The 20299-nt window shown below is 40.8% G+C and overlaps 1 protein-coding gene across 8 annotated transcripts in view; it reads left to right on the top strand.

Annotated features, from left to right (window-relative positions):
• ank1b (ankyrin 1, erythrocytic b) overlaps positions 1 to 20299 on the top strand; it is a 90290-nt gene that overhangs the window by 57985 nt on the left and 12006 nt on the right. For 4 of the 8 annotated variants that reach the window (XM_030436099.1, XM_030436094.1, XM_030436096.1 and 1 more), the window contains 23 exons: positions 50 to 247; positions 380 to 478; positions 1039 to 1137; positions 1351 to 1449; positions 3858 to 3950; positions 4167 to 4239; positions 4413 to 4433; positions 5792 to 5915; positions 6034 to 6097; positions 6475 to 6587; positions 8369 to 8593; positions 8875 to 9029; positions 9190 to 9401; positions 10521 to 10725; positions 11169 to 11265; positions 11359 to 11587; positions 12009 to 12137; positions 13598 to 13717; positions 14804 to 14888; positions 17053 to 17127; positions 17224 to 17355; positions 17534 to 17692; positions 18317 to 18388. In XM_030436099.1, coding sequence (XP_030291959.1) covers positions 50 to 247; positions 380 to 478; positions 1039 to 1137; positions 1351 to 1449; positions 3858 to 3950; positions 4167 to 4239; positions 4413 to 4433; positions 5792 to 5915; positions 6034 to 6097; positions 6475 to 6587; positions 8369 to 8593; positions 8875 to 9029; positions 9190 to 9401; positions 10521 to 10725; positions 11169 to 11265; positions 11359 to 11587; positions 12009 to 12137; positions 13598 to 13717; positions 14804 to 14888; positions 17053 to 17127; positions 17224 to 17355; positions 17534 to 17692; positions 18317 to 18388 — 2878 coding nt within the window. The remainder of the gene's footprint in view (positions 1 to 49; positions 248 to 379; positions 479 to 1038; positions 1138 to 1350; positions 1450 to 3857; positions 3951 to 4166; positions 4240 to 4412; positions 4434 to 5791; positions 5916 to 6033; positions 6098 to 6474; positions 6588 to 8368; positions 8594 to 8874; positions 9030 to 9189; positions 9402 to 10520; positions 10726 to 11168; positions 11266 to 11358; positions 11588 to 12008; positions 12138 to 13597; positions 13718 to 14803; positions 14889 to 17052; positions 17128 to 17223; positions 17356 to 17533; positions 17693 to 18316; positions 18389 to 20299) is intronic. The other 4 variants (XM_030436100.1, XM_030436098.1, XM_030436101.1 and 1 more) reach the window with 3 other exon arrangements.

Below are 20299 nucleotides of genomic sequence, written 5' to 3'. Positions count from 1 at the left end.
AACAGTGTTAAGATAAACAATGGCTTTATGTCCTTGTTTCTTGCCACAGAATGGCTACACTCCCCTTCACATAGCTGCCAAGCAGAACCAGATGGAAGTGGCCAGTTGTCTGCTGCAGAGCGGGGCGACGCCCAATGCCGAGTCCCTCCAAGGCATCACGCCCCTGCACCTGGCTTCACAAGAGGGGCGGCCTGATATTGTGGCCCTGCTCATCTCCAAACAGGCCAACGTGAATCTGGGAAACAAGGTACAGAATTACAACGTAGTGAAAATGCTTTTTTTAAATCACCTTTGAAAAATATAGTCATTTTTAAGAGACCCTTGAAAATGCTGTTTGAAAAACACATTTTTCATGTGTCTGGTCCATTCTTTCTTGTAGAATGGATTGACCCCACTACATCTAGTGGCCCAGGAAGGTCATGTGGGAATCGCTGACACACTGGTCAAACAAGGAGCCTCCATTTACGCTGCCTCGAGGGTAAGTAACACCACCTCCACTGGTACATGGAATTATAGAAAAGGTATTAGTAGCTGGCATCTCTTTAAAAATTACACTGAAAATGAGCCTTTGGGTTTTAGAATCAGATGGGTCAGACCTACACTAAGTTGTCATAGTAATAAGGCTATTCTCTTATTGATAATTTTCTCTACATAATTAATTCATTAAGTTTGAAGATTGCAAGGTTTTGCCTCTTCAAGCACTAAGGGTTCATCTTGCAATGAAGACTTGGATAGCAATTTAATATGATATAAAATTAATGATGATATATGAATATTCAATTTAAAGCATGTGGTCTTGTCACACTAGCTTATCAGATCTTTTAGAAATTTTAAATTTATATTAAATTTACCAAGCAACTAAAAAGACAATATAAAAATGTAACCTAAAAGAAGGTGATTCATTTTGTATATTAATATGTTGTCATTTTTGAGCTTGTTTAATGTTTGCTGCCTTATTAAAATTTTGCTTTCTCGTGATTATAAGAATTTGTACACAAGCATTGATGAGCACCAACCGTCTCTCTCTCCTTGTCCCAGATGGGCTACACACCCCTTCATGTGGCCTGTCACTATGGCAACATCAAGATGGTGAAGTTCCTTCTGCAGCAGCAGGCCCAAGTGAACAGCAAGACAAGGGTAAACTATATCTAGCTCACCTGTATAATATGTTTCAGCAAATCTGACTGCGTGTGTGTTTTATTCACTTGTTAGACGCTTGATGTTTTGCCTCCAGTGATATGTTATCCAGAAAGAGCAGAATGGCTATAGCGACACCGGTATAGTTTAGAATAGTAATGTCTCTGAGTCTCTTTTTTAGTCTGACAATCTTCTTTTCTTTTGTTTCCCCAGATGGGCTACACCCCTCTGCACCAGGCAGCTCAGCAGGGCCATACAGATATTGTCACCCTGTTGTTGAAACATGGAGCCCAGCCCAATGAGATTACTTCAGTGAGCAAGCCCTTTAAATACCGTATCCTCTCATTTAGAGATGCACAGATCGATCGGCAACCGATTGCAATCGGCCGATAATGCCCCTATCGGTTTTGATCGGAGTTCTCAAAATAGATCAAAGCAGGCTGATCAGATGACGTTTCAATATAGAGTGCATTAACTACATGCAGGGTGGGAATTTCACGGCGGCAACGGCAGCCACCCGCACTTTGGCCTTGATGCCGCGTGCAAAAAAATCTCATCGTACGGCCACACTGGCCTTTGTGCCCCTGGCCTGGTCAGTGTAGTGTTCTTGCCTTGAATTACAGCCACTTGAATGCACAGTAGTCACTCACAGTAACTTCAGTGAGTTCGCGGTTCGCACAGATGGCGTCTCATCATCACATCGATGATCTCATGTGAAAGCCTCTCAAACTGCAGCAGCGTCTCAAAACAGAAGAACAAAACTTACAGCACAGCGAGCGAGCGCAGCCGGTTTTGACATGATACGTAACTGACTTATGTGGTAGGATTTAGTTTGGTAAAGTTGGAAATATATTCACAGATTCGAACTTACCGGATCAATAACTCATAAATGAAACCTTGTTAAAACACAAACGATGGGTCTTTCCTACCGTAGTAAGGTAGACAACGAGCCACAACCGTATTTTTATCAAAACCAGCGGTCCTCCGGGTCTGTATGGTCAGCCGTCTGTGAGACGAGGGTCTGTGAGACCGTCTACAAAGTGCAACACCGAAAAGAGAAACTACAAAAGATATTCAATAACTTCACTATTATTCAGAGTGTAGTGCCACCAAAATCACTCCACACATCAGTGGTCTCCTGCTGGTTATTCTACAATTTTTTGTTTGGAAAAAATGTGCTTTGCCATAATTTTGGGGAATTTCTATTGGGAGAAATATTCAATAACACTAATATTCAGTGTGGTGTCACAAAAATCACCTAACCCTACTTACCCTAACCTGTTTTCTAATGTAACATTAACTTCGTATTGGTATAAAAAAATGTTTTAATACATAATCCATGTGAAGTGAAGGCCAAATGGACTTGCCCCTAAAATGACGAAATTCCCACCCTGACTGCATGCATTCCCACTAGTAAGCTATAGTTACTCTATGTAAGCTGAGTCCAAGTTGTCTCTAAGAGAGTCTCTAGTGTGTGAAATATTGCACATTGCCTCAGCCTGCAATAAAACGGTGGTCAATTCATGATACTTTCTCATCTCCTAATTTTTATACTTAATAATACAATGTCAATGTTGTGTAAGAAGAATCATTAATTAAATATATGAAAGTTACACAGGACAACAATATAGAAGAATTTATGGATTTGACGCTGTGATCGGTGATCGGCTATATCGGGATCAGCAGATACTGCTTTCGGTGATCGGTGATTGGCCCCAAAAATCCTGATCAGTGCGTCTCTACTCTCATTACCAGGAATTCCCCCTATACCTACACATTGATTTATCTGGGGAACATAAACATGTGTCATGTTGATGAAGGTTCTCAGTCGTTCAGGTTATGGTTATTCTAATTGCTTTATCATAGTCCAGTTGCCTACGATATAGCACTTGAAAACCGTGTCCTATTGATAATGTTGAAAAAAATAAGGCCTCCCTCTGAGACGATACCTACTAATGTGCTTCAAGTGGGTTGACTGACATCATTTAATATAACCAAGAAAATACACAATTCAAGTTCAGTGGTTCTAAGGTCCTGGAATGGTGCGCAGGGACATGTGTTCATATGAACATCATGATCAGGCACATTTGAAATAACGTCCAATGTTAACACCATCCCACATTTTCTAAAATAAGAGTATCAGTACTCTACTGTAATATCTATCATTATATTGTATGATATACATGAGAACCCCCTTTCCTTCAGTCAGCATTCACATCTGTATGGTGATGATACTGTTTGATAGGTTTGCCTTGTGCATCCATCTTTCCTGTTGATATTACATGTGTGTAATTGCTAATTCCATATGGAAAGAAATCGCATTACCGAAGCTGTAATAAACACAATACAGTCTGTAGGTTTGAACGTCAGTTTAGTTTTTCCACTTGAAAAATTATGTCTGCACACCATATTACTAACTTATATATTTTTTTGTTTTAAAGGTGTTAAAGCCACTAAATGTGGCATTCCACCTTCCACCTTCAATTGCTTTTGTTTGCAAGCTAACATTGCTAATGCAAGCTAGCAAACATTAACGTTGCTAATGCTAGCTAATGTTAATGTGGCTAACACTAGCTAGCTAACATTAGAGCTGTACAGTGTGCCAGGTACATACTGTAGAACTCAGCCATTCTTGCGTTTTCTTTCCACAAACTGGCAACTATCAAGACGGTTGACTGCTGACATATTTTGCATGATGTTACTCATCTTTCTCTGTATAGAATGGGACATCTCCCCTGGGTATTGCCAAGCGGCTGGGTTACATCTCTGTCATCGATGTGCTGAAACTGGTTACCGAGGAGTCGGTCTCCACGGTGAGCAACACATCATGCATGGTTCACATGGTTACACCAATACGCAAAGAAGTATCCTTGAGACGCCATGACTCAGATGTTCAATCAAACGAATGTCTTGTCTTTATCAAGTTTAGCTTCCTCACCTGCATTTTCTACCTGTTCCCCTCTTGTTTCTCTCCATTTCTCTCCTTCCTGTCTCTACCATATCTTGCGCCCTCCTTCTGCTCCTCACAGATCACTACAGAGAAGCATCGGATGAGTTTCCCTGAGACAGTAGATGAGATTTTGGATGTTTCAGAGGATGAAGGTAGGCTATCCATTATGATTATGTTAAATAAATCAACTGTACATCTTTGATAATTAATTTTCAGCTCTGATTTGTTCGATGAAGACTGTATGGGCGGTACACATCACAGTGCCACCATGAATTTCAATAAGTGTATGACTGTTTATGACACCTTTTTTCCATTTGTTTTTTAGGGGTTGCCCAGCTTACCTTAGGTAGGAGTGTGTCTGTATCTCTGGCTTGTCCGGTCAGGTGACTCGTGAACTTGTGCCTTCATTGCCAAATGCACATTTCTCATTTTCTCTGTGTGTCACTAATTGTCTTTTCTAATCAGTTCGTTTGACTCTGCTATCAACTGCAGCCCTGTCTGCTCCTCTCTATCTTTATCTCCTCTATCTTTATTCTCTCCTCTTCTCCCTCTTGCTAAGAAATTTATTTGAAAAGAAAAAATATGTCTGTTTTTCATCAGCATGAAGTCACAACATTTTCCTTTTACCAGCGTTTAATGCACATCTGTCCGTGGAAATCATTACTGACAGAACTCCAGTATTTAAGAGACAAATGTCTCCCATCCAAATCCAGTTATTTTGAAAATGAGTTCTCCTACCATTTACTGACTAATTGATCAAAAGCTGATTATACACATGCTGTGGCCCAGCTGTGACACCCACCGGCGAACAATGCGTACAGTTGCTGTTCAAGCAGTTGTCTTTTTTGCTTTAAAATAATCAGTGTAAATGTAACAGCATTTTAACATGCAAGCTCCATTTTAATCTATTTTGTTCTTGTTGTACTTGTTTAATTGTATTGTTTTTTTCTTCTTTAACATTTTTTGTCTACCTGTGCAGCTTGTCCTACTGAATATTTAATTGTTTGTGAGCAGCTTTGTCATGTCAAGTGGTTTATATTTTACTATTGTTATGATTATGATTTCAATACCATTCCTCCTTAATAATTGAGGTATTTTCTCCTACACAGAAAACAACCATCACCACATGTGATTTCATCTTTAATGGGCATGCTCACTATAAAGCTGTCACCAGGTGCCTTGCAGTTTGCTGTCCATGCAGTGTCCAAAACAGTGTTAATCTTCACTGTCTTACAAGTCCTCTTCCTTCACTTCTTTTGGTTTCCATCGGCTCTGGTTGTTGTTGGTCTGACTCCATTGCTTAGAGTAAAATGTTTGAGATTGCTTTGCGCCATGTTTTTCTGTGGTTTCATGAAGGTGAAGGGATGGGAAGGATGGTGGTGTTACGACTTTCATCTATGGAGAATTTAACCAAGTGACATCATTTTGATTCAAGTGGAGACATCAGCCACAGTTTTAAGATACTGTCACTCATAGCAAAACAATAACATAACAATACACATTGGGGGAAAAAGGTGAATTCCATTGGCAGAGCATTTAGTGACTGAGTGGAAGAATTTAAGAGTTGAGATCAGCATTATTTTCCCCTGTTTTCCCCTGGTCTTGTCCTTTTCTCTCTTTTGTGCAAAACTTTTCTTTGCCAGTTTTTCGTTTCTCCACTTTGCCCCTTTTCTACCTTTCTCACCACTTTGTTTTTGCCTACAGGAGATGAGTTGCTTGGGATGGATGGAGCACGCTATCTCAAGCTTGATGACTTCAAGGACCAGGATGATGACTTCCTCTCCCCAAAGAAAACCCTTAGAGACTTTGAGGGTGGCATGGGTACCACGTGAGTCATTGTGCACCACCTTTTTGCATTTTTGATTTTATTTTCAGTATTTTCAATTTGGCAGAATAATACCCAGCTGTAGTCTTACTTTACACTACTCTCACTTCCTCTTCTACAGGCCATATTCTCCTGCTATTCCCAGGATCCCGTGTGTCTCCCCAGAGACTGTACTACTGGATCAGGTAGGCTTAACTCATGATGTTGAAAGAGTGTCTGACATTTTGTAAGCATTAGTTTTTTTATCCAGTTGACGACAGATATTAATTTGAACCTTCAATATTAAAAACATATTCTGACATTTATTTTTATCTCTCTTTGCGCTCCGATTAGATTGTCTCCTCTTTTTCTGATTTACTCTCTGCCTGTTTCTGTCTGTCATTTTCTCGGATTTCTCTTACCCCTTTCATTATGCTGTATTTTAGTGACCACCTTCTCCTCTCTCTGACTCTTCTCTGTCATTCCCTGCTGCTTTTGTTTTTCTTTAATCTATCCAGTCATGGTTGTTTCACTGCCTCTCAAATTTCACTGCATGTCTATTTTGCTTCCTCTCTGAACTCAGCACACCCCCATCCCCCTGCCAAAGGAGTATGACGAAGACTCTCTTATCCCAAGCAGTCCAGCTACAGAGACTTCAGACAACGTCAGCCCTGTGGCCAGCCCCATTCACACTGGGTCAGCTTATAAACCACGTTGCTGCTTGTTAATCCTCATTTTCTAGTTTATATATGTTGAATTATGTTACATATTGATGTCTCTTGCCAGGCTTCTTATAAAGAACGGATATTGGCAGACTTAATGAATTAACTGTATTGAAAATGAATTTTAAAAGAACAGAAAGCATGCAAAGACAGCACAGATGGTAAAAAGGGAAAATATGTGGAAATCTGTCAAAGAACACTGAATTTAGACTTGTGTATAATGTGTGTTAGAGGAAGGGGTCTCATTTGGGTTTATTTTGGCAATTTTGCAACGTTTGTTTCAATTAGATAATAATTTATGTAAGTATGACAGATAATTAACTGTAAAAAACACAGCTTTCTAAAGGGAGAATGCATGTTCACAACTGATAATGCTGGGCTTTACTGAGTCATCCCTCATCTGTTACGATTACTGTTGTTATGATGTACCTGACATCAAAACATCAATTATGACAAAACCTCAGTAATGATGATCAGTGGCCGAGGCTGAACTATGATGAAACACCCTACTTCCTCCTGCACTGGCTAATGTAAAAAATAATTTCAGATTTACAGGGTTTGTTTTATACACGGGATGATACCACTGACATATATAAAGATGGATGACACTTCTCCACTTCCCACCCCTGTGCAAAAAATGAAGCCAAAAGTCTTCACAGTACTGGTCAGGCGGTAGAGCGACTTTCCGCCCATACACCCGACTGCAAACAAGGCTTAGCTGTCAATCATGATCTCACGATGCCTTGGTTTTTTTATCAGATAACAAATTGAAACCCAACTAAACACTTGAACATACATCAGCGTGATGAAAAGGATCTAAAATGACAGAAACCATCTTTGGCAAAAAACACAGTATTTGAGGTGTACTTTCACTAAAGTTAAAGATGGAGGGGTTATGACCTATACTGCAACCCGTCACTTGGGGGTGATTGAGATGTTTTGGCTTTACTTTAAGGGAGCTGACATGTTGTCCATCTTTATACAATAAGTTGATGATGTGTTGTTGAGAATCAGAAACTATTTTAACTGTGCCCAAGTTCACACATTGAATCCGGGGGGGAACCAAAGAATCAGGCTGCAGATGAGACATATCTTTATTTACAAGGGGATTTATTATCTCAATTGGTGCACATATTGTGTGTAGGCTATTTGTTACAATATAATGATAAGCTATAATATAATAGTAATCACAAATATGTTATTAATCAAGAAGGGATGGATAGTCAAAGTGGTTAATATAATCACAAAGGCATAAAATTAATATATTACAATTAAGATTTATTAAGTCTGCCTAGTCATAATTTATGCACAGCACAATGAGTCAGCTTCTAAAAAACAGAATATAAAGTGAGGGTGTTAGGGGAGAAAGAGTCACCCTGCCACACAGACACACACTCACACACACAAACACAAACACACAAATGCCTGTATGAAGCATCGTGTCTCATGCAGGATCAAACAGCATGAGGCTCCCCTCTAAAATCTTTTCATGTCATTCTTGCTGCACTTAGTGGCCACTCCACATGCCTGTCCTCCCCTGCTGTATTGAGACAATCAAATGAAAAGGGTACCCTCATAGTGAAGTGAGGTCTCTTTTATGAGTCACTCAGACAAAGACCAGATCAATTCAGAAAATTCAGTTGAAGGGAAAGCCAGAAAATTTAATGTGCCTGTGTTATTCAACGCTAAGTGCATGTTGATCATAATCGTCTGAACCTTTTTCTCCAATCATGTGATCACTGTTTTCACTCTCAGCTTCCTGGTGAGTTTCATGGTGGATGCCCGAGGAGGCTCTATGCGAGGCAGCAGACACCACGGCCTGCGAGTTATCATTCCTCCTCGAACCTGCACTGCCCCGACACGCATCACCTGCCGTCTGGTCAAACCTCAGAAACTGACCACGCCTCCCCCACTCGTGGAGGGGGAGGGACTAGCAAGCCGTATCATCTCTCTAGGACCCTCCAGTATGCAATTCCTTGGGTGGGTCGACGTTGTCCTTGTTTTATTTCATGTAAAAAAAATAATTGTGAAGCGCTTTGTGTTTTTTGTCCGTATGTCGATAAGTGGATTTTCAGCATGTTATTATCCCTGCAAAAATGTTCCTGCAAAGATATTTTTTCTTGATCAAGAAAAATTTTGTTTTTTGATGTTTTTTCTAATATCAAACACATCCATGATACTCTGTGTGTTAAACAGAAGTGCAGGCCTGAAACTTCATTCAATAACCAGTTTTAAACACAGTTTTTATGTTTCTTTCACAGACCTGTAATAGTGGAAATCCCCCACTTTGCCTCACTGGGCCGAGGGGATCGAGAGCTTGTGGTCCTCCGCAGTGAAAATGGCTCAGTCTGGAAGGAACACCGCAATCGCTACGGTGACGAAGTGCTGGAAACTATCCTTAATGGCATGGATGAAGGTCAGTGTAATGGTAATAGATAGCTGTCAGTGAGACACGCATCAGTCTTAATCTTGATATATGACTCTGAAGTGACAGAAGAAGGGCACAGGGAGGAGATAATTTTTTATGGAAAGTAAACCCCATCTCACCTGGACATATCAAATAAAACTGTGTCTAGACTTGGAGAGTCAAGAGGAGCTGGAGAAAAAGAGGATCCGTCGGATCATCTCCACCGACTTCCCCCTCTACTTCGCTGTGGTTTCCCGTGTTCAGCAGGAGAGCGATCTAATCGGTCCAGAAGGCGGCCGGCTGACCAGTAAGCTGGTTCCCCACGTTGAGGCCATCTTCCCAGAGACGGCTGTCACCAAGAGAGTGAGACTAGGACTACAGGTAAGGGGGGAGCTGAAATTTGGAGCAAGAATACAGTAGAGGGAGAACGATATGAGTGAGTAGGAATGATTGCAGAGTTTAAAAATCAAACAAAAAAAAAATTTTGAGCTCATCTAAAGGGAATTTATTGCATTGCTGACAGATGCTTAATTCTCATTTTATGTGAAACCATTTTGCATGTTTCTGCATTTACTTCAAATTATATTTATGTTGCAAATGTAATTTTCTTTCCTTACATTTCTTGTAGGTGGTTTCCATCTATTTACATTATGCATGAACACAACAGTGAACCTGGTTTTACTGAAAATAAACTGAAACCAACAGCTACTTCAACAGTCGTACATGTATATGACCTAAAGTTTATATCACTCTGCATATTCCGTTGCCAAGAACTGCTCTACATGACCTAAGGAGTATCAGTATCTATGGTCATACCATACTGCACTGTTTCTAAATTAGCATTTGCCAGAGCTTTTGGCAAATGTGTGGCTGACTGTCATCCAGACCCCCACAGACACACATATGGGAACTCATGCACTCATGCTGACTATCTCTTTTCCAACAACACCTCCACTTGGTTTTGTTTTTCACGACAGAATGATTACGTCGGATTATGGGTTCAACATTTCAGGTTTTTTTGGGTCACTTCAAGCGTTACATTGTCTGTCAAGCACTGATTTGTCACAGCACTGATGCTATTTAAGGACATTTTGCATGAGGTTTTTTTTTTTGCTTTGCCTTATGCTGCTCTGTTTATGTTTTCCTTTTATCCAGCCATTCATCACTCCTCAGTTCCCTGATTTAAGTTGTGAGCCACACTGACTGAGCTGGTGCACTGATCTGAGTTGGGTCAAGTGTGAAATATGAATTGAGTGCATGTGTGAGTATGGCTGCGAGTTTGATGTTTCAGTCTATTGCACGTGTTGCCCAGTTTTGACCTTGTGTACTTTGTATTTCCTGCCTAATGTGTCCTTCTAGACCACCAATATTTCCTTCAGTTTTTGTTTTGTGTTTATTCCTGAGTTTTACACCCTGCCTTCTTCAGCTCCATATCCTTTAAACCATCTGTTCTGACATCCTCCTTTTTAATAACCTTTTCCCACACCACTTTCACCTCAGGCGCAGCCAATCCAGGATGAACTGCTGACTCGGCATCTTGGCAACCAGGCGACCTTCAGCCCAGTGGTTACCATCGAGCCGCGCAGACGCAAATTTCACCGTCCAATTGGGTTGCGTATCCCTTTGCCACCATCCTGGAGGGAGAGTCCTCGGGATGCTGGGGAGGGTGACACCACCAGCTTGCGCCTCCTCTGCAGTGTCATTGGTAAGGTCTATTTTGAAAACACATAAAAGAAAATAATAATTCTGTGAAGTTTGGTTTTTTCAGAGCTACAAAAATGAATTGATTAACTGTCAACAGTTAAATGAATCCTCTGAAATTCTCTAATTCCTGCTTTTTAAATGTAAACTTTTTCTGATTCCTTACTCTATGACAGTAAACTAAATATCTTTTGGTAGTGGACCAAAGACGTTTGAGGTTGTTATATGGGGACATTTTTCACCATTTTCTGACATCTGACCAAACAACTAATCGATTAAACCAGAAAAATAATAGACAGTTTAATCAACAATGAAAATTATCAAGACTTTAAGTTGAATTTTTTGGATGGAGCTATACCACAGAATGTGCTGTAGAATTATGTGTAAAGGCCTCTGTTACATTGGTTTTCGGGGCATGAATGACACAGTGTGGTTGTTGTATGTCAGGTGGCACAGCACCAGCTCAGTGGGAGGACATCACTGGAACCACCAAGCTGATGTACGCACACAACTGTGCCAACTTTACCACCAATGTTTCTGCAAGGTGACTCAGCTTTTCTTCCCCTGCTCTGAATATCAATCAAGTTTCTATCCAACACCTTTAACCTTGTCTTTTATCTTATTCTATATTATCCAGATTCTGGCTGGCAGACTGTCCACGCACGGCGGAGGCAGTGACCTTTGCCAATTTGCTTTACCGAGAGCTGATGTCCGTCCCATATATGGCTAAGTTTGTCATTTTTGCAAAGATGAACGAGGCGCGCGAAGGACGCTTGCGTTGTTACTGCATGACAGATGACAAGATGGATAAAACACTGGAGCTGCATGAAAACTTCACCGAAGTGGCCCGCAGTCGAGACATTGAGGTCAGCACAGGGGCAAAGGAAATTGCTAACTTCAGACAAAGGGAAAGGTGTTATGGGAAGCAGTAGGAGTCGTGGCAAACTCAAAATAGTTCACTGACACGGCAAAAAGATTTCACATAACTATAAGAACAGTTTTCGTAGGAAATTAATTCCAGCTTCTCAAAGGTAATTCTTAGTAAATGCATTATAAGATGCAATGCAAGAAAATAAGCAGCATTTACCAGCATCGCTTCCAAAACCTCCCTATCTTATTAGACATGATCCTGCAAGTAGACAGTTTTCTCTGCAGCACAGAGGAGTAGGTGTCTTATGATATCGATCCACTCTCTGGTTGTTTTACAGGGGTCAAATCCTTGTGAGATTCTCTTGCTGTTGTGACTTACTTTGTCCCCCTTTTGCCATTTTATGAAACTCTCCACAGCTGATGGAGGGCATGCCACTGCACCTCGAGTGTTCTGGAAACCTAGTGCCCATCAGAAAGGCCACCCAGCAGCCCCGCAGCTTCAGCTTCCAGGCCTTCAGAGATAACAGGCTGCCTGTCTCTGTCAAGGTCTGTCTCTACCTAACTGTTCATATGCCTGCTTCTTCTGTCACTCGCTACATATTCATACTGTACTGTGGTTTTGTTCATTCAGTCGTTGGATTCAGTGTGTCAAGGATCCTCTCGCCAGCTAGTCAGTGTTCCTGCTGATCACCCAAACAACCTGTTTGTACTGTGGTTTTTGCGTGTTTGCTTTCCACTGTCATATCTGTCAGCCAGTCTCTGAGTTGTCTCACCGTTAGCATTTAAAGTTAATAATATATGAATAACTCATTATCTAACTCATTCAACATAATAGCAGAATTGCGCCAAGAACGTTCACCTGAAAAAACTGGAGTGTAAGATTAAAGCAAAAACTATACTGTATACTGTATTTTTATACAGTTTGAAGGGAAAACTGATGGTAATGATGTTGATAATTTTGAATATATTGATACGTTTCTCAATCTGTGTATGTCTGTCGATCAATACATTCTTCTTTGTGGTTGTTAAATTGTGTTCATTCATTCTAAAGAAAAAAAGACAAGTTAAACATTGTCTATATTTTTCCCAGATTTTTTTGGTTCTGTTCTGTTTCATTTTGATCAAATTTGCTTTTGATGAATGCATGATAATGAATACCTCCCTAATATGTAATGTTACAGTTTTGTAAGTGTGACCCAAGGTTACAGATGAATCACTTCTTACTGATCCTAACTTTCAGTCATTTCTCAGTCTCTTTTTGTCCGGCATTTTGTTGATGCTGTTTAAACCTCCTTTCTGGCTCAAACATCATACTGTGCGTTCCCTTTTCATGTCTGTCTTGTTTACATATTTATGTAATTTTTTTATTGTTGATTTTGTTTGGTAATCCATCTGTTACACACACTGCTGATCAGTAACAGCTAGATGAATATTTTGATAAATAAATCTTCATCACGTCTTAACTAAGCAACAAACAACTTACCTTTCTACCTGACGACTCACTGGGGTAATTGTTTGCATGTCCTGTGACTCCCTCACTTTCTTTGCCTGCCTTCCTATCTTGCGGCCTTGCCTGTCTGTACGTGTCTGTCTCACTGTCTCTCTTTCTCTCTCTCACGGTCACTCTGTAACTGTCTGGTCTGACAGACGTCCAGGTAAAATGTGCAGGTAAATCTCTCCCTCTCGCCTGCCTGTGGACTGCTTCCATCCCTGTTTCCCCCTGCTTCTCGTCCCATGTTACTGCGCCTCATGCTCGAGACATTGTGGAGGGATCTAATACCCGTTTTGATCTGCTTTCCTTCCTCCTCTCCTGTCTCTCTTGCTCTGTTTCTCCTCTCTCTTCTTTTCTCATATGCTCTGTCTCTTTCTTCATTTCCTCTTTTTCTACTCCTTTGTTCTGCCTCTCTCTTCCACTCCTCTATCTGGTTTGCTCCTTTTCCTCCATTTTCTTTCTCCATATTCTCCATCTTGCTCTGTCCTTCCTTCTCTCGCTCCATCCATCATAGGTCAGAGATAGTAACAAGGATGCCACTGGGTTTTTGTCCTTTCTGCGGAAGTGCACCAAATACGAGGACACACAGCATGTACTGTGTAACCTTAACATAACAATGCCACCATGTGTCAAGGTAAGGCTTGTAAGCATCTCCATGCAAGCACACATGCATAAACCTTTGTGCTTGAGTATCTCCAGGCAGCCATGTGCATGATGAGACAGAGGTTTGCAAACATGACCAAATATGAAGTTTATGAAGATTTCTGAAGTTATTCTTAAAGGTGTCAATAGAAATTGAGGTAACGTTTGATGACATTATTCTGGGACATAGTTACTGCTATAATAGCCTACAGGTGATAGGACAGGTTCTTTTTCAGTGCCCCACCAAAAAAAACTTCATGAAAATTATTGCATAATCAGGTTGGAGATAAAGGTTTCGGCTGATATCCTAGCAGACATTGACCCAGAAACAGCCCTGTATTAAATAGATACTGCCATCACATAGAGATTAGAAAAGGAATTTGCTAACTGCATTATTGTCTAATGTATTCTAAAGATAGGTTTGTCAAATACAGTTATTGCCAACACACACCATCCCTGTAGCTTTTGGATCTAGACCATATGCATTACTGTCATCCAGTGGTTGGAAGTGGTATCAGAAACTCTTTTCATCGCTTGGTACAACAGAAAAAGGCTACATGCTCTTAGTAGTTTGTTTCAGTTCAGTGGTATCCCAAACCGTTCTATAAATGTGCTTTTATCATGAGTATTTTGGGGGTTTATTTATCTTTGTTTAAATTGTTTTGGATACAAGCACCTGCTGATTTAATTAAAACCAAAAAACACCAATGTAATTTATAAGGCTATGACGATTTAACTGGTTAGGGTTAAGGTGGTGGCTCTCCTAAATGAAAACAAATGGACTATTTTAGTATCGCTAAACCCGCTATGATCAATTTGGACATTTAGTTCCAAAGCATATGTTATGTGTTTTAAAGGTGGGGTGAATTCATATTTGTTAGGTTTGCCTTGTATACTCAATAATTGTTACAACAGGGCACTTTGAAGAAGATAAAAGTCCAGTCTATTGATATGTATAATTATATATTTCATGCTCATATTTGTGTACCTGCAGTCCACCAAATGATAATGTCCTGCAGACTAAAGATTTGGCATTAGTGGTAATAAGTGGTGATTCTGTTGTTGTATTTTATTTCAGGTTGTTGGAAGTGAGGAGCGCAGACGAACTTTAACCCCCCTCGCCCTGAGGGAACGCTACAGTGCACTGAACGAGCCGGGTGTGGGTGAGTCCCTCTCTGCCTGACCTTCAGCCCTCTCCTGATTTATACACAGCGGAGACGGGCACTGAATGTTGCATTGACCCTTTTTACCCAAAACCCTTTGCTTCCCACTCTGCCCTCTCTATTTCCCCCCATTGTCTCGCGTGCACGCATGGCACAAAGACTGAGCCTTGGATGCAATGCACTGCCCTACAGTATGCCCCAGAGTTCTTTGCAGTGCAGTTAGAGAAAACCATATTGAATGTGTGACCAAAAGAGGATCAGCAGTCACCAACATGACCAAAATGGCTCCATGGCATATGGCAAATTAGCCGTTTCTTTCATGAGTGTCTTGATAGCTATGACAACAGATGAATGACTTTTGTGATTGGTTTGCATGGCGCTGGTGTCTCCACTGCGATTTCCAATGGCATGGCAGCAGAGACTGTTAGCATTAGCATTGTAGCTTAGCACTGGGAATGGGCAGGACGTCGCAGTGGAGCTAGACAGAGGAGTCCTGATATGGATTGGCCTGTGGTAATTGAACAGAGTCAAGATGGCCGATCTTTAAACATTAATGATGGCAGGGTGGTTGAATGGGAAAGGCCTTTTCTGTCTATCAAGGACACAGCGCTGCTACATTGCACCTCAGTCCCTCTATATTGGTTACTGAATGCTACTTTGATTGGTGGGACTAGCACCTGAATGAACCCCAAATTCTGACCTCCCCTGTCCATATGGTGTGCTTAACCCTGGAGATTATTTGGACAAAAACAATGTTGTGGGTATTGCTTATTTCTTTCAACAGAGAAATGATTTTGTCAAGGTAAGTATTGCTATTAATAATTGTGACAGCAACTCGAGTCAACATCAAGGCTTTGAGGACACAGAAGATTTATTGAAACCCAGAAATTGAATAGCAAAAGTTTGAGTATTTCAGCATTTAAGTACTTGTCAATAACATATATTTGGACAGCCCAGATTTATCTCTCTACTAAGTCTCAACATAAACCCTAAAATCACTGAATACCCATAGACTGCTTTGACACAACATTTTACATAATCAGCCCCAACATTAGAATCACTTACCTAGTATTGTGTAAGTCCTCTTTGTACACCCACTGAGATATGGACTACACAAGACCTCTAAAGATGCCCTGTGGCATCGGGATCCTTAAAGTCCTGTAGGTTGCTGGTAGGGGCCGCCATGGATCATACTTGTTGTTTAAGCACACCCCACTAATGCTTGGTCAATTGGATTGAGATCTGGAGTTGTTGGAAGCCCAATCAACACCTCAAACCAATCATGAAACATTTTTGCAGTCTGGCAAAAGTTATCCTGCTTAAAGAACCCACAGTCATCAGAGAAAAAACTTTGCTTTTAAAGGATGTATTTGAGCTGCAACAATGTAGGTACACAAGGTTTCCCTTCCGAACATTGCCCAGAGCGTCGTACTGCCTCCGGTGGCTTGCCTTTCCTGTAATGCATCTTGGTGCAATCTCTTCTCCAGGTAAATGATGCACACACATCTGGGAAGCCACATGATTTAAAAGATCATCAGATCATGATTCATCAGACCAGGCTTTTTTCTGCCTTTTTCTCCATGGTCCAAATCCAACTCTCATTTGCCCATAAGTGCTTTGATGAGGAACGGGCAGACCAGTCTGCAGCTACACAGACCCATACGCAGCAAGCTGCGATGCACTGTCTGTTCTGGCACCTTTCTATCAAAGCCAGCATTAACTTTGTCAGCATTTTTTGCAATAGCAATAGCTCTTTTGTGGCTGGGCTTTGTGCCCATGACCATTGCTGGTTCTCAGTTGTCCTTTGATGGCCACTACCCACAGCACACCGAGGAGCCATCACAATTTGGCCCTTCTCAAAGTTGCACTTAAGTTCCGGTGAATTTGGCCAACTGACCACCTGCTGCCTAATATTTCCCACCCCTGGCAGGTGGCATTGTAACAATATTATCAATGTTAATCACTCCACTTGTCAGTGGCTTTAATGTTGGCGCTGATTGGTGTGTAAAAAGCTAAATGTCACCTGGACTGTCCAAATAAATTGTGACTATAGCTCTCTGTATCTTTTTCTCATAAGAATCAGAGTTTCTTTTAAATCTCCTTAATTCAGTAACTATATACCATTTTTTCTTGGTGACACTGGAATTTTCCTTCTTCTCTTTAGCTACAGTGAATGCTATGGAGAGGACTGAGATCAAGATCAACATCATATCTGAGCAGCTGGGTTTGAGCTGGGCAGGTTAGTAATTTAAAAGACTAGAGGAGCTATCCATCTACTGCATCTGTCTCTATTTGTATGCTATGTATTTATCTACTCGACTTGTCCATTTGTCAGAGTTGGCACGTGAGCTTCAGTTCGGTGTTGACGACATCAATAGAATCCGTGTGGAGAATCCCAACTCCTTGCTCGACCAAAGCTCTGCTCTGCTCAACCTGTGGGCCAGCAGAGAAGGCAAAAGGGCCAAGAGTAAGTGAAGATGACGCTGTTATTCATCACTTTTTTGACTGTTGGTCAGATTAACTAATTTTAGAGTACTTTTTGACTCCCCTTCTTTCTTGACTTCCCTGTCCTTGTACACATATTTCTCCACTTCCCCTCCTTTCTATCTCTCCCCACACCCCCAAATAATGTGTTTTCCTTTCAGTGGAGAGCCTGTACATCGCACTGAAAAACATAGATCGTGCCGACATTGTAACATCTCTGGAGGGTCAGGCTCCACAGCCAGCACCTGGATTTTTAGAGGAAGGTGCCTGTCGACTCAGCGATCGCGACTCCGCCCTGTTGTCCCCTAGTGTCATCAATGGTAAGTACCACACACACACATTGAACACCACATGCAATATTCAGATCAGATTATTTAAGAACATTTATGTTACTCCATTAGATTTACAACAGCAACAAAACTGGCAATGCTCTTGTATTTAGTCTTAATACCTTGTTACCTCAAAGCTAAACAATACATCAGGCAAGGTCAATCAGAGGCTAGATCATTTCACTATTCTTATTTAAGTTTTGAATAAATGTTTATGTTTTTTAAGTTCATCAGCTCAGTTCCTTCCATTCCAAAATATAGTATTTGCACATTTATATTTAGCTTCTTGCATGGATATACTGTATATTCAGGAAAAAGGAATTCAGTAGTCCAGGAACAGAATTTTACAAGAATATTCACTGAACACTTGAATAACTTTCTTCATGTCTTCATGACTAAATATGAATACGCTTGATTAACAATTATTCCTCCAGGATTTATTTCCTCGGATACTATAAAAAATTTATTAGTCAGCACCACAAAATTCCCCACAAAATTCCTCAGCACAGTGAGGTGAGCTGTTGTCCTCATATTATTTCCACCTCTGAAAACATCCCTGCTTCCCTGTGAGTTTAGGGTAACAGCCATTTTACCTTGTCTCTGTTGCTCCACAAGAGGTCACGGACATAAGGCCACCACGCCTTGTGCACAAGCCACGAGTTATTAGACCCCCGTTTTTCAGAAGGGGTAAGTTGAAGTTAAACTCGGGGCTGCATGGTGGTTTGCTGCTCATGCCATGAACTTGATGATGATGATGATGATGATGAATCTCAAATGATGTTTTTGAGGTCTGAGGAATGGTGTCATTCTCCCACCATGAACCCCAGCCTTTTGCAGCATGCACTAACACCGCCTCTGTGCATTCCTCACTGGGGCACAAGTCATTTTTAATTTTCCGTTACACTTTTTCACACTTCATACTTGAGCCCTGAACATGAAGGTTCTTATTCTCTTTGGTAAATATGAGAAACGAGGATAACTCACTTTTACTGTTACTGACGTGATTTTAAGAGTTAACTCAGACATTTATAAGGCCAAACAGGCCAACACTTAACATATGGGTAATTTCTGATTTTCAATTAAACATGTTTGAAATTGTTTAGATTACTTGTGTGTCAGTGTGTTTGTGTGAGTGTGTGCACACATACAGTCCATGCCTGTGTGTGTGCATACATGTGTGTATGTCCGGGATGGATACACTAGTCAAAAGTGGCACTAGTACACAGATGATAGTGTGCTCTGGGCCTTCACACCTTGTTTCTATCCCTCCCCCTTTCTTTCTCTATCTTTCTCTGAGAACAAGACAGAATCTCACCTCAGAGTTCGATCGACAGCGGACATTGTTACAATGTTCTTGCCGTCTTGGACTTTTGTCTTTTTGCTCAGGACAATCTCTGTCTTTTCTACTTTCAGTCTTTCTCTGAACCTATGACATGTCATATCTGCTGCCCAGCCGCCCCGCTCCTCCTCCTCTTGCTCCTCCTCCTCCCCTTTCCTGCTCTTCTTCCTCCTCACAGCTCTTCCTGTCCGACCTCTGACCTCATATGACCTCATGTTGACCTCTGGGCCTCCTCCTCCTCTCTTGTCATCTTATTTTCCCGTGCTCCTCCCTCGTTCAAACAAGCGGGGACCCTCTCCTCCTCCTCCTCCTCCTCTCTCAATCCAGCTCTGTGTGTGTACTACAGTTTGTGCATGTGCATGCTGCATGCTTTGCTGTTACAGTTTCTGTTTGTGTGTGTGTGTTTGTAATTTTGTGTGTGCGCGTGAGTGTGTTTCAGACCTGGGCTTAAGCTAATAGTTGCTGAAATCATTAGAACTCAAAGTCAAGAGATCCCCTCAACTACTTCCGCTTGCAAGGAATTTATGTGTATGAATATTTAGTCTCTATACAAGCAGTGTTTAAATGCCTTGCAAGATAAACTAGGTTCAGTTCAATAATTAAAATACATGAAAATACATAACATTTTCCCAGGTCTACTTCAGATGTTTTTGCTTGTGAGTGAGGAGTTTCCTGAACATAATAAAGTTTGCTGTTTGCTCTTTTTGATTCTGACATCTTTATGTGCATGGCATGCTTTCAATGTATGAAGTTCTATTCACAGTGTAAAATGTTTTATTTGTTCAATGGTCAGTCTTGTTTTTAAATGCTGTATTAACAAACAAAATGGGTTGTTTTGTGTTTTCCCTGTAAAAAACATGGTGTGTTGTTTAAAGCTACGCTGTAACACATGGTCAGCTGTGTAGCACATAATGTTCAATGTACAATGTTGCTGTGACATGATGTCTTTCATACATGGGCACAATAACTAATTGTAAATTATTCTCAATGTTTGATGAATGGGACTCTAGTTTATAAAAACCCAAATTTTAAACAAGCTGGGATGCTGTGTAGAACAACAAAAAAGGATAGTGGATAGTCTTTGCTACAAAGACAATATGTTTAATGTTATCAGCTGCATTGATTTTTGTAAATATATGCCTATTCTAAATATGATAGCAGCACCACACTTAAAACAGAAGACTTGGGAAGTAATGAAATACTCTAAAAACACCTGTTTGGAACATTCCACAGGTAAACAGGTTAATTGGTAACAGGTC

The sequence above is a fragment of the Sparus aurata genome, chromosome 12 (assembly GCF_900880675.1).
Source record: "Sparus aurata chromosome 12, fSpaAur1.1, whole genome shotgun sequence".
In the NCBI taxonomy this organism is placed as follows: Eukaryota; Metazoa; Chordata; class Actinopteri; order Spariformes; family Sparidae; genus Sparus; species Sparus aurata.
This window is presented reverse-complemented; position numbering and strand designations above follow the sequence as displayed.